The 13,921-nt window shown below is 38.8% G+C and overlaps 1 protein-coding gene across 1 annotated transcript in view; it reads right to left on the reverse strand.

The window, feature by feature from the left end:
- The window catches only part of ARSB (arylsulfatase B), a 222,527-nt gene that overhangs the window by 105,655 nt on the left and 102,951 nt on the right, over nt 1-13,921 (reverse strand). The window contains exon 6 of the mRNA XM_037800847.1: nt 4,991-5,061. Coding sequence (XP_037656775.1) covers nt 4,991-5,061 — 71 coding nt within the window. The remainder of the gene's footprint in view (nt 1-4,990; nt 5,062-13,921) is intronic.

Consider the following 13,921-nt stretch of genomic DNA (forward strand, 5'->3'; position numbering starts at 1 on the left):
TACAAATGCTGGAGGGGATGTGGAGAAATTGGAACTCTTATTCATTGTTGGTGGGACTGTATAATGGTTCAGCCACTCTGGAAGTCAGTCTGGCACTTCCTTAGAAAACTAGATATAGAGTTACCATTCGATCCAGCGATTGCACTTCTCGGTATATACCCGGAAGATCGGAAAGCAGTGACACGAACAGATATCTGCACGCCAATGTTCATAGCAGCATTATTCACAATTGCCAAGAGATGGAAACAACCCAAATGTCCTTCAACAGATGAGTGGATAAATAAAATGTGGTATATACACACGATGGAATACTACGCGGCAGTAAGAAGGAACAATCTCGTGAAACATATGACAACATGGATGAACCTTGAAGACATAATGCTGAGCGAAATAAGCCAAGCACAAAAAGAGAAATATTATATGCTACCACTAATGTGAACTCTGAAAAATGTAAAACAAATGGTTTATAATGTAGAATGTAGGGGAACTAGCAATAGAGAGCAATTAAGGAAGGGGGAACAATAATCCAAGAAGAACAGATAAGCTATTTAACGTTCTGGGGATGCCCAGGAATGACTATTGTCTGTTAATTTCTGATGGATATAGTAGGAGCAAGTTCACAGAAATGTTGCTATATTAGGTAACTTTCTTGGGGTAAAGTAGGAACATGTTGGAAGTTAAGCAGTTATCTTAGGTTAGTTGTCTTTTTCTTACTCCCTTGTTATGGTCTCTTTGAAATGTTCTTTTATTGTATGTCTGTTTTCTTTTTAACTTTTTTTTCATACAGTTGATTTAAAAAAGAAGGGAAAGTTAAAAAAAAAAAAAAGAAAAACAAGGGAAAAAAGATGTAGTGCCCCCTTGAGGAGCCTGTGGAGAATGCAGGGGTATTCGCCTACCCCACCTCCATGGTTGCTAACATGACCACAGACATAGGGGACTGGTGGTTTGATGGTTTGAGCCCTCTACCACAGGTTTTACCCTTGGGAAGACGGTTGCTGCAAAGGAGAGGCTAGGCCTCCCTATGGTTGTGCCTAAGAGCCTCCTCCCGAATGCCTCTTTGTTGCTCAGATGTGGCCCTGTCTCTCTAGCTAAGCCAACTTGAAAGGTGAAATCACTGCCCTCCCCCCTACGTGGGATCAGACACCCAGGGGAGTGAATCTCCCTGGCAACGTGGAATATGACTCCCGGGGAGGAATGTAGACCTGGCATCGTGGGATGGAGAACATCTTCTTGACCAAAAGGGGGATGTGAAAGGAAATGAAATAAGCTTCAATGGCAGAGAGATTCTAAAAGGAGCCGAGAGGTCACTCTGGTGGGCACTCTTATGCACACTTTAGACAACCCTTTTTAGGTTCTAAAGAATTGGGGTAGCTGGTGGTGAATACCTGAAACTATCAAACTACAACCTAGAACCCATGAATCTCGAAGACAGTTGCATAAAAATGTAGGTTATGAGGGGTGACAATGGGATTGGGAAAGCCATAAGGACCACACTCCACTTTGTCTAGTTTATGGATGGATGAGTAGAAAAATAGGGGAAGGAAACAAACAGACAAAGGTACCCAGTGTTCTTTTTTACTTCAATTGCTCTTTTTCACTCTAATTATTATTCTTGTTATTTTTGTGTGTGTGCTAATGAAGGTGTCAGGGATTGATTTGGGTGATGAATGTACCACTATGTAATGGTACTGTAAACAATCGAAAGTACGATTTGTTTTGTATGACTGCGTGGTATGTGAATATATCTCAATAAAATGAAGATTAAAAAAAAAAAAAACTAAAGGACAAATGGGGTGGGATGGGGGGATGATCTGGGTGTTCTTTTTTCACTTTTATTTTTTATTCTTGTTCTGGTTCTTTGTGATGTAAGGAAAACGTTCAGAGATAGATTGTGGTGATGAACGCATAACTATGTGATCATACTGTGGACAGTAGATTGTATATCATGGATGATTCTATGGTGTGTGAATGTATTTCAATAAAACTGAATTTAAAAAAAAAAAAAAAAAAAAAAAGCAATGGGTCTGCAAAGATAGCTCTCCTTGTTTCTACCTCTGCCTGGATTGAAGTGAATATTACAACCGGGCAGAAAAGGCTCAGAGTGTAACCCATTCATGAGGAGAAGTGTGGCTTTCGTACCTACAGACACAGACAACAGGGTATGCCTCATGTATGTGGACCAACAGTGAATGTGGTTGTATGCCAATACAAGGGCCTAATAATGTCCCTAATTACACACAGGAGTCAGAGCAGGAGTCCCAAGCCGGGAGGGTGGCCTCAGGCCCTGCTGTGGATGGCCTTGACCTGAGCCAGGGAAGGCTACCATGGAGGCCCGAGTGCATGTCAGTGGTGGGGGGAGGAGCACAGAAGACTGGAATGCATCCCTGAATTTGTGACAGTAGGAAAAAGGGTCTTGGTAAGTCCTAGTGCAATCCCTAAGGTGCAATCCCTAAAGTGAAGGTACTTGCTCAAGGTCTTATAACCAAAGGGCAGCAAGATTAAATGACTCTTTCTCCTGATTTCCATGCCCTGGCTAACTTTTACCTGGAGAAACAGTTTGCCTATGCTGTTATTTTGCTAGGAGAACCTTGGGGAAGATAGCAATAATCACAGCAGGTTATACCAAGAACCCTGCAGCAAGCAGTGCTATGGCAGATTACATGGGATTACAGTTCTCAAGCAAACTCCTGTTTCTTATGCCAAAATACAGCTTAGTGAGTGAGGTGGCTTAAGATACGTAGGTAGGACATGGGGGAGACACTTTATAACCATTGTAATGTGGGCAGCATATCCTGCATGTCCCCTGGACCCAGGTTATACTGAGTTTTGTGTACATTAAATTACTCAGAAGTTTTAAAAACCATTCTTGCCTCCCCTCCATTCCGCTTTGACCACTCTGGGAGATTCTGATAGATAGGAAGCCCTGTTAAGAATCACTGCTCTAATGAGAGTTACAGACCGGAATGGGTCATATCCTTTAGGTGTGTTGAGGCAGAGAAAAGTTTAAGCCTCACATTAATCACAGTTCTGTCATTTTTTCCATAGCTGACCAACTCATTTCCTGGTACCCTCTAGCCCTTCTAAACCAACAGAAATATAATGCAAGTCACATATATAATTCAAAATTTTCTATTATCCATATTAAAAAAGTAAAAAGAAATGTGAAATTAATATTAATAAGAAATTTAATTCAATATGTCCAAGTATTGTCAATTGTCCAAGAATTGTCCAAGTATTGACAATTCAAGTACTGTCAATCAGTAAGTAATCAATATAAAATATATTACTGAAATATTTTACATTTTTTGTACTATTTTCAAAATCTGATGTGTATTTTACACTTACAGCACTTCTCCGTCTACAACTAGCCACACTTTAAGCATTCAATAGCCAAATGTGGCTAGTGGCCACCATATCGAATGACACAAATCTAGACTGTTCTCACAGCCCCCAGTCCCCAACCCTACCCCTGCCTCTCACATTGACATAAGTTTACTCCTATAGGAATAGAAGTTTCTCCATAATGTAGCTATTCTGTTCTGTCTCAGGAACCTTTATTTTCAGACCTAATGCTTCCACTTTGGTCTTGGTATCATCCTAACTCTCCTCCAATTATCCATTCAGTCCTCAAGTAATCATTACTGAGTACCTCCCAAATGCTAAGCATTTGTGTTAACCGATGAGGATAAAATGGTAAATAAGGCATAGACCCTGAGCTCAAGGAGCTCACAGCTTAGCAGGATATACAGGCATGTACATGAAGAATCACGATTTGATGAATGTTATCAAAGGATGCAGAGAGGAAGGAATGACTGCCTCTTCTGGGGCTTCTGGAAAGCACTCACAGAGGAGGGACATTTAGGCTGACTCTGAAGGAATGAGAAAAACTGTGAGAAGCAGGGAAAAGGTGTTTCGGGCATAGGGAATCTTCAAGAAATAATTATGACTGATATACATGCTTAGAAATGGCAAGTGTCTGGTAGGGCAAGGACATGGCAAGATGTGGTGAGGTGAGCTGGGCTTGAATGCCCAGTGACCCATTCAGAATTACCATGGATGGCGGGAGCTACTACAGATATCTGAGCAGGGAAATGACATCATCATCAACAAGATGCTCTAGAAATGTTAATACGGGGGTTGAAGAGGACAAAGAAGTAAGGAGAGCCTTAACTAGGGGGTAGCAGTATGTCTAGAAAGCAAGGGATGTGAATAAAGGGAATGTAAGAGCAATATATTCTGAAGACAGTTTCAAGAACAGGCATTGTGATAGAACCTGGGCAAAGGACCTAACACTGAAGGTTTTTCAGGCCCAAACTCACAATGCTAGGAACAGCAGGATCACTAGCATGGTATCTAAGCAGGACTATTTCAACCTGTTGGGGCCCGAGAGCATTAGATGGTTCCCTTCTTTAAGGCATTCATGTGGCACCCCATGGGAATAGTTTAGGAAGTAGGGAGAATGGAATTGAGTTACTCCCAGGAGTACTAGGAACATCACATTTGTGAGACTGAGCAGGTGCTGGTTGGTCCCATCAGAGGCTCACAGCACTCTGGAAGCTGACCCTGGCAGACTGACCACAAGTTTTCTGGAAGAGGGCTTGGGTGTTCTCAGATAAGAACAGGACAACAACAACAACATGACATTTTACAGCAAGAAGGAGCCTTAAAGAGCCCCTGAGTTCTCCTCATTTTAGAAAGGGGTAACTGAGGTGCAGAGAGTGAAATGACTCAAAGGTCATATAGCAGGTAAGTGACACAGCCAAGAACAGCATTTACCTTTCTTGATTCACAACCCGGTGCTCCTTTCACAGCTTACTGACTTCTCTGGCACCAAAGCCACAATGAGATTAGTAGAACCATGTACTGGGGGGAACTGTTTGCCTTTATAGCAACTCAAGCAAAAAAAGAGAAAGCTAGGATAGAGGGACAGTAGGTAATAAAACCATCTTCACGAACCAAGAGATTGAGTGACAATGAACCGGGTACTCACAGGGTGCAGAGTCTACGAAATTCGGGTCGATGTTATGCAGCAGCTCCATTCTTGGTGACGGGCTTCCTTCACTAGAAAAGAATTTTTTAGGAAACATTAATTTCCTCTCTCAAGTGGGTATGAGTTATTTTAATACTTCCTTTCCTTGTACTTGTAGGAAAAACAGACCTGCCAGTTATCAACTTTGTCCTGAATGCTGAGGTCCCACAATCTGTGGTTGGTACATTTTCAAGTAATGATTATTTTTCTATATTATAATGATGGCTAAACATTTATATAAGACCTACAGTATCAAGCACAGGCTGATTTTTAAAAAATGAGTCCTGTGACCCATGGCTATAAACGATGTGGCTGTATTTAAGCATGACCATTCTTTACAACAGAGAAATGAGAAACCAAGTCATCCTGTAGAGACAGCTGCCTTCACAATGAACACTCACAAGGAAATGGGGAAAGAGCAGCTGCCAAAATGGTGCCACCAATATTACAGATAAATACACCTTTTTTTTTTTTTATCATCATTTTATTGAGATATATTCACATACCACGCAATCATACAAAACAAATTGTACTTTCGATTGTTTACAGTACCATTACATAGTTGTACATTCATCACCTAAATCAATCCCTGACACCTTCATTAGCACACACACAAAAATAACAAGAATAATAATTAGAGTGAAAAAGAGCAATTGAAGTAAAAAAGAACACTGGGTACCTTTGTCTGTTTGTTTCCTTCCCCTACTTTTCTACACATCCATCCATAAACTAGACAAAGTGGAGTTTGGTCCTTATGGCATTCCCAATCCCATTGTCACCCCTCATAAGCTACATTTTTATACAACTGTCTTCGAGATTCATGGGTTCTGGGTTGTAGTTTGATAGTTTCAGGTATCCACCACCAGCTACCCCAATTCTTTAGAACCTAAAAAGGGTTGTCTAAAGTGTGCGTAAGAGTGCCCACCAGAGTGATCTCTCGGCTCGTTTTGGAATCTCTCTGCCACTGAAGCTTATTTCATTTCCTTTCACATCCCCCTTTTGGTCAAGAAGTAAATACACCTTTTAAAGACTGACCTACATCAGAAAAATTAATGTTTTCTATTTTTGATAAGGAAATGTATCTAAATCTGCAAAATGGAACTTGGGTTCATTATGAATACATGTGAAATAGCTAAATCTCTTTAAGATTTTTTTAAAGCAGGCATGAAATTACAATTCCAATCTACATTAGTTCTGAAACACCAGTGTTGAACATTAGTGCTGGAAAGAAACTTGGATATGACTTAATCCAGCCTCATGTTACAAATGAAGAAGGTTCATAGTAAGTTGTTGGCAGTGTGTTGGGTTGTGTGGCTCACAGAATGTGTTCTCTAAAAGTTGGGAGCATGAGCACCACCAGATGTGTCTAGGGAGTGTATGAAGTATTCAGCTAATTTTGCTGGTATAGACTCAGCCTTGTGGAATTAGGTTGTTAAAAATAATTTCAATAATTGGGAGAGTGCTGAGGATTACTTCATAATTCAGTGCTGTTCAGCCAAGTACTAAGGGTTGCAAAGTGCTATTAATACCCTAGGATTTGAGCACATCTGCCAGTAAAGTTCTTGATGTAACCAAGAGGACATGCTTTCAAGTGGCCCAATGTCCACACCCCAAACTCACAGCTAGTCGACTAAGTGGTGGTTTGGGATTTCAAGAACCAGTAAAATAACTAAAAAAAAAGGCAGGGGGGTTGCAGTTGGCAAACATAAACAAGCAAACAGACATTAAATAAATTTAAAAAAATCCAACTACTATCACTACTACTTCATAAAATACAGACAATTTTAAAAGCAAAAAAAGTAGGAAGAACACAATCTCAGAAGAAATGACAGTCCTTTAAATTGAATACATTAAGTGTTAGTATCTTAGAGGGTTTCCTTGACTCTGTACTTCATAAAACACACTGACTAGAGAGTGGAAGATGCCTCTCATCCTGGGTGCAGCAGGGACAGTTCTGTCACGGGGAGGGCATATCTCACAGGACCCTTCTCATTTTCTTCCTGAGAGCACCTACTAACTACCTGCATGTCTTAACTACTGTCAAACAGTCCAGAATGCCAGGAACTAGCGTTTTGGGGAAGAGTAAAAACAGAGAGAGACAAAATGGCTGTTGCCCTCTGGGGGGAGGCAAAACCTACAAACATGAAAACTACTGCAACATAGGAAAAAAAAGGAAGTCAAACAAAAAGTGTTAACTTTTGAATCAGGCATATAGCATTCAGAGAAACCCCTCCCAATCTAGCATACTTAAAAATATTAGAAAAAACATATACTTTTTTTAGTGCATGACTGTGTCGCCAAGAAAGTAAGGATGTCTCTTGGAGGCCAGGAATGACAAGGAAGGTGAAATCCAGAGGGGTAAATAGGTGCTGGAGCTGGTATTTGTATTAAAGTATCTGCCCATCTCTGATGGCCTGGAACAGGGTTTTAATGAACAGCAATGAGGGACAAGGAGCAAAGCCTGGTTGGGGGGTAAAGAGGAGTCAGATCAGAGACCCCCCCCCCCCATACAAAGCAGGAACCCTCTAACAGTTCCCGAAGAGTTTGATCGTAGAGACATTGGTCTTAGCTCCTGTTCTCTCCTGAGAATTCCTAACCACAAGCCCATGTTCACCTGGGTTTGGGGCCTAAATTCATACTACTTTTGTGACTAAAACTCTCTAAACTGAACATTTAGTTACGGTAATCCCAGGTTATTAGTGCTCCCTCAGGAGCCTGGAAGAAGCAAATATAAACCATCTTTGGAGGAATGAACTGCAATTACAGACTGGAAGAGTTCTGATAGAATAGAGTTTCTCAGCCTCTGCAGAGCTGACATTTTGGACCAGAAAATTCTTTGTTGGGGGCACTATCCTGTGCACTGTAGGATGCTTAGCAGCATTCATTTCTCTACTCATTAGCTTTCAGTAGCAACTCTCCAGTTGTGACAATCAAAATGTGTCTAGATATTGCCAGTGTCCACTGGGGAGCAAATTGCCTGAGGCTGAAAACCAATGCCATAGATAAAGGTCCAAAGAACATTAACTGATAATCAAAAGTCCCTAAAGATGGGAGGAGGGAACCCACCATGAGTGAGAATCAGCAGAAACAACCAGACTCTTAAAGAATGTAAATACTGGATTTATTAGATATAGAATATAGAATATGTATGCTTAATATAGTTAAAGTAATAAAGAATTTTAAACAATATAACAAAGGAAAAACAGCTGATCGAAATGGTCCAGGCAGATTTAGGAAAAAAAAAAAATTAAAAAGAAACTTCTAGAAATAAAAAAATTTATAACTGAAATTAGAAATGCAAATGAATAAGTTAAATAGCAGATTAGAAAAAGCCAAATGCTCACTTAGTGAACTGGAAAATGAATCTGAAGAAATCACATAGTAAGCAGCATAGAGAGTCAAAGAGCTAAAAAAAAAAAAAAAAATGAGGAGATATGGCGGTTAGAGTGAAAAAGTCTCACATATTTAACTGGATTTTCAGATGGAGAAAATAGAGTAGGAGACAGTTATTATTAAAAGAGATAGTGACTAAGAATTTTCCAAAAATTGTGGAAAGATTCCAGGCCTCAGATTCTCAGATCAAACAAATTATGAATAGAAAAAAAAAAAAAATTCCACAACTCTGCATATCATGAAAAAAAAAACTGCAGAACATCTAAGGCAAAAAAGAAAATATTAAAAGGAGCAGAGAGAAAAGGCAGAATATCTACAAAGGAACAAATAGATTCACAGCAGACTTCTCCATGGTAGCTAGAAAATAAGATTTTCAGACAACCCCCTAAAATAAGAGCACTTACTACACGGACACCCTTGCTGAAGAAATTCTAAAGGCTGCACTTCGGGAAGGATAAAAATGATCCCAGAAGCTTTGAAATACAAGTGGAGATGATGAGCAAAGAAAGTGGTAAACGTGAAAAAATCTAGACAGTTTATAGAATGATAAGTGATGTCTAATTTTGGGGTTAAAAACAGCATATAGAATTAAAATCCTGGATACTAATAGCAAGTAAGTCAGGAGGGGAAAATCAGAAGGAAGGCATTTTAAAATCTGTGTATTATTTAAATTTTGTATTGATTTTTCATTAAATTTAGATTTAGCTAAGTAAAATTTGAACATTAAGTTTTTTAGAGTAACTATTAATAGGGTTTTTCTGGGCTACAGAAAAAATAAAACTAAATTCATTCACTTCAAAAGAAGGCAAGAAAGAAGGGGGAAAAAACAAAAATTCGGGGGCATTATATTAATACATAACCACTCATCTTAAATAGCAGAGCTTACTGGAATTCTCAAAATATGCAGTTAACTTGAGAGAGAATATTTTGTATATTACACATTTAATTCCATTTTTCATTATTCAGAAGAGTCATATTTATTTTAAACTAAGGGTTATTAAGATGAGATGATATTTTTAACACCAAGGTTGTGAGTAAACTCAGTGACTAATTACTTCTTGGGAAAAATCCTTGGAGGCAGAATAATCATGAAGTAAATAGGAGCCAAAAAACAAAACAAAACAAAAACTATCTTAAATATGTTATGATGCTAATTTTTGAAATGTATTAATCAGAGTATTTTGAGAAGGATATGATTAGAGATAGGAGCCAAGGAAACACAATATGTGGCAAGTGATTAAAACAATGACCAAAACATCCTTAATGTTTTCAAGTCATTACATAAAACAAGAAAATCAAATGAATATTTACGGGTACCACCTGAGATATCAGCAATCTTGGGTTACCCTCATCTCAAAATATGAACTGTAGTTCAAATCGCTGGACAATCTTATGCGCCAATACCCTGGTGCCAGTCCTTTGGAAGATGATGGATTTTAGAAATATCTAAGGCATACATACAAGGGAGGGGAGATGGTAATAATGGAAAAACATTACAGTTAAAATGTTAACTGGGGTGGCAGCATGGATTTTAACAGAAGATTTTCACTTTTTATAGTGCTTTTACAACTACCATGTATTACTATTGTAATAAAGAAAAAAATAAGATTTTTAAAAGTAGCATACATATAATTTGTGGACTTTGATGAGCTCTCATAAATACAACATTTCAAAGTATAATAAGATGAAAACACATTTTACAGAATTCTAGGAGTTTAAAGACAGGAAAACTATTCATGACTACAATGTGCATTAGTCAGTTTTTGGAATTTAATTGTATTCTACCCACTTATAAACCATCACATAACTAAACAAGTAGTTTACTTTTCGGGAGCCTAGAAATTTCCTTGTGTGCTTAAGAACAGGATTCCCTTTACCAAAAGATAGAAGAAACAGGAATGGGGCCAGGGCCACCATCTCAAGTCCTACCAGCAAAGTCAGTTCTTCTGGTTTTGGTAAAGGGTGCAGGGTTCTTAAAGCCTGGAAGGGAGGGAAGGAAGAAGGGGGGGGGTGGCAAAAAGGAAGGGGAAGGAAGGAAAGAGTAAGGAAGAAGAACAGGTAGGGGAGGAGGAAGGAAAGGGAGGGAGAAGGAAAAGAGGGGAGAGGAAGGAATGGTGGGTTTCCATTAGTCATCACACATTAAATTAGCACAGATCCACTAAAGTAATTAACACATACACATATACACGCATCAATTCAAGAAGGTACAGAAACCTTATAATTAGGTAAGTTTCAGTGGAGGCAAGGGCACAGTATACTGATGCTGGACTAGGGAAGGTAGACTCAGGTCTTCTGGAGGAGAACATGGGGAAGATGGGGCAGGTGGGAAGGGTGGGGAGAGGTGGTGACGAGCTGACAGATCTCAAAGAACAACACTGCAAGTTCTATAATTTTGCCTTGGATATCTACTATAGTCATAATTTTGAAAAGACCAGTAGAGGCCAGAGAGAGCTGTGGCCCATTGTTGAAGAGGGCTAGTCTTTCGGGCATGAAAGACATGCCTGGGAAAAACATCCCCTTACTCTGCTCAAGTTCTGCTTTCTACATAGGAATTCAGTTTCCCCAGAACTGAGAAACTGGGAAAGAATACTCTGCTTACTGGGAGGGAATATCTATCTACCATTGTATTAATAAATTAACAATCCTCTTTAGACATTAAAAGACAGTTCAGTAAGTACTCACATATTTTCAGTGGAGTTGAAAAGCCCTCTTCTCTTAAGAACTCACAAATCCTTGGTCATTTCATTTGAATAATGAGGTGAAAGTTCTAGCTTCTGTATCTAGAGAGAGAGCACTAGGTCTCCCCCCTACCCCATGTGTCTTTTTAGGGCAAACCTCTCCCTTGTTCTCTTATGCCCACCTTTTCCCTATTCCTCTGAAATATTTTGTCATCAAAAATCTCCACTTTCTTATGCACACTCCTATAACCCTATGTTAAAAAATGTTTGATTTATTAACCATCTAATCTTTATCTTTCCTTCATCATCAAATGTCCCCAGTTTTTTTTTACACTGATGATTCCTTAAGTTTTGCTGCACCTTAGAATCACCCTGGGAGCTTTTAAAATCTGGCTGTTCTGCTGCACCTCAAACCAGCAAGCTTACCAGGAGTGAACCCAGGTGTCAGTCATTTTTTGAACTCCCCAGGTGACTCTAATATGCAACCAAGCTTGAGAACCACTGCTCTAGGGCACTGACTCAAACTGTAATGTACATGTCAATCACCTCAGGACTTCTTAAAATGTGGACCACATTTTGAGTAGCAAGTTTCGAGGAAACCTTCTGGAGTCTTCCTACATAGCATACTACTCTTCTGGAGTTACCTAAATTAGAAACTCATTTAGATTAGAGGAAATTCCACAGCAATGGTTCTCAACCTTGGGTGCACAATGCAGTCACCTGGGCTTCAGAAAATACGGATGCTCGGGTTCCTCCCCTAAAGACTGATTTAGTTGGTCTGGGGTTCAGGCTGAGCATAAGGATTTAAAAAAACTCTCTGATTACAATAAACAAAAAAAAATTTATTGAGGTATAATTTACATACTATATACTTCATCCATTTAAAGTGTGTAATTTAATGTTTTTTTAATATATTCACATGGTTACACAACCTTCACCACAGTCTAATTTTAGAACATTATTGTCCCCACTAAAAGAAACTCTCTACACATTAGGAGTCACTCCACATTCCCTCTGCATCCCCACCCTCCCAGACTTAGGCAACCACTAACCTATTTTTATCTCTGTAGATTTGCCTGTTCTGGACATTTCATATAAATGGAGTCATATAATATGTGGCCTTTTGTGTCTGCCTTCTTTCACTTAGTATAACATATTCAAGGTTCACCCATATTGTAGTCTGTATCAGTACTTCATTCCTTTTTATTGGTGAATAAGACTCCTTTCATTGCTGTATATTGCTGGAAATATATCACATTTTCTTTACCCATGCATCAATAAATGGGCATTGGGGTTGTTTCCACATTTGGGCTATTATGAATAATGCTGCTATGAACATTCATGTACAAGTTTTTGTGTTGACATACGTTTTCATTTCTCTTGCATAAATACATATGAGTACAATAACTGGATCATATGGTAACTCTATGATTAATTTTTTGAGGAACAGCCAAACTGTTTCCCAAAGCAGCAGTACCATTTTACATTCCCACCAACAATGTAGAAAGTTCCAATTTCTCCACATCCTTGTCAACACTTCTTATTGTCTTTCCATTATAGTCATACTAATGGACGTGAAGTGGTGTCTCATTGTGGTTTTGATTTGCATTTCCCTAATGACAAATGATATTGAGCATCTTTTCATGTACTTGCCAGCCATTTGTATATCTTCCTTGGAGAAATGTCTATTCAGATCCTTTGCCCATTTTTTAAACTGAATTATCTGTCTTTTTAGTATTGAGTTGCAAGAGTTCTTTATATATTCTGGATGCAAGTCCCTTATCAGATATAAGATTTGAAAATATTTTCTCATACTTGTTGGGTTGTCTTTGCCTTTTCTTGATGGTGTCCATTGAAGCACAAAAGTTTTTAATTTTGATGCAGTCCAGTCATATTATTTGTTTTTTCTTTTGTTGATTGTACTTTTGGTATTGTATCTAAGAAACCCTCACCTAACAGAAGGTCACAAAGATTTACTCCTATGTTTTATTCTAAGAATTTTATAGTTTTAGCCCTTACATTTATGTCTATGATTCACTTTAAGTTAATTTTTGCATATGGCATGAGGTAGGGGCCCAATTTCATTCTTTTGCCTGTGGATATCCAGTTGTCCCAGCATCATTTGTTGAAATGATTATTTTCCTGTTGAATTATCTTGGTATCCTTGTAAAAAATGCAAATCGATTTTAACATACAGCTAAGGTTGAGAACCACTACTCTGGAACCTTTCCATGTGATAGGGAACGATTACATGGTTGAGCAGATGATAAGACCAGGTTTGGAACTCAGGCAGATGGCTCTCAACCCCCCCACTCCTGACTAATGGGCTTAATTGCCTCCTTAGTAAAATGGAGACATGGCCTCCATTGAATGTGTTTTTTCCATTCATTTGGCTCTGTCAATAAATACCTCTAGTAACAGCAAATGCCTCTAGGAACAAAAGAGTTAATCATTTCTCTTCATCTTCTCTTAAAGTCAGATTAGGTGATGTTGGAATTGAATCATGTCCTCCACAAAAGACACGCTCAAAGCTTAATCCAGGTTCCTGTGGGTGTGGACCCATTTGTAAACAGGATCTTTTAAAGATGTTATTATTAGTTAAGGTAAGGCCAAATTATATCAGGGTTGGTATTAATCCGTATGACTGGAAGACTTATAAAGGGAGGAAATCCAGACACAATCAGTCAGTTAGATAGAATAATTCAGAAGCCATTCGTCAGAAGTAGCTAGAAATCAGAAGAAGCCAGAGAGGAGAGAGAGAAATGGCCACATGACAGAACATTACCAACACCAGAAAGCCACCAAACACAGGGAAAAGCAA

Source organism: Choloepus didactylus, chromosome 13 (genome assembly GCF_015220235.1).
Source record: "Choloepus didactylus isolate mChoDid1 chromosome 13, mChoDid1.pri, whole genome shotgun sequence".
In the NCBI taxonomy this organism is placed as follows: Eukaryota; Metazoa; Chordata; class Mammalia; order Pilosa; family Megalonychidae; genus Choloepus; species Choloepus didactylus.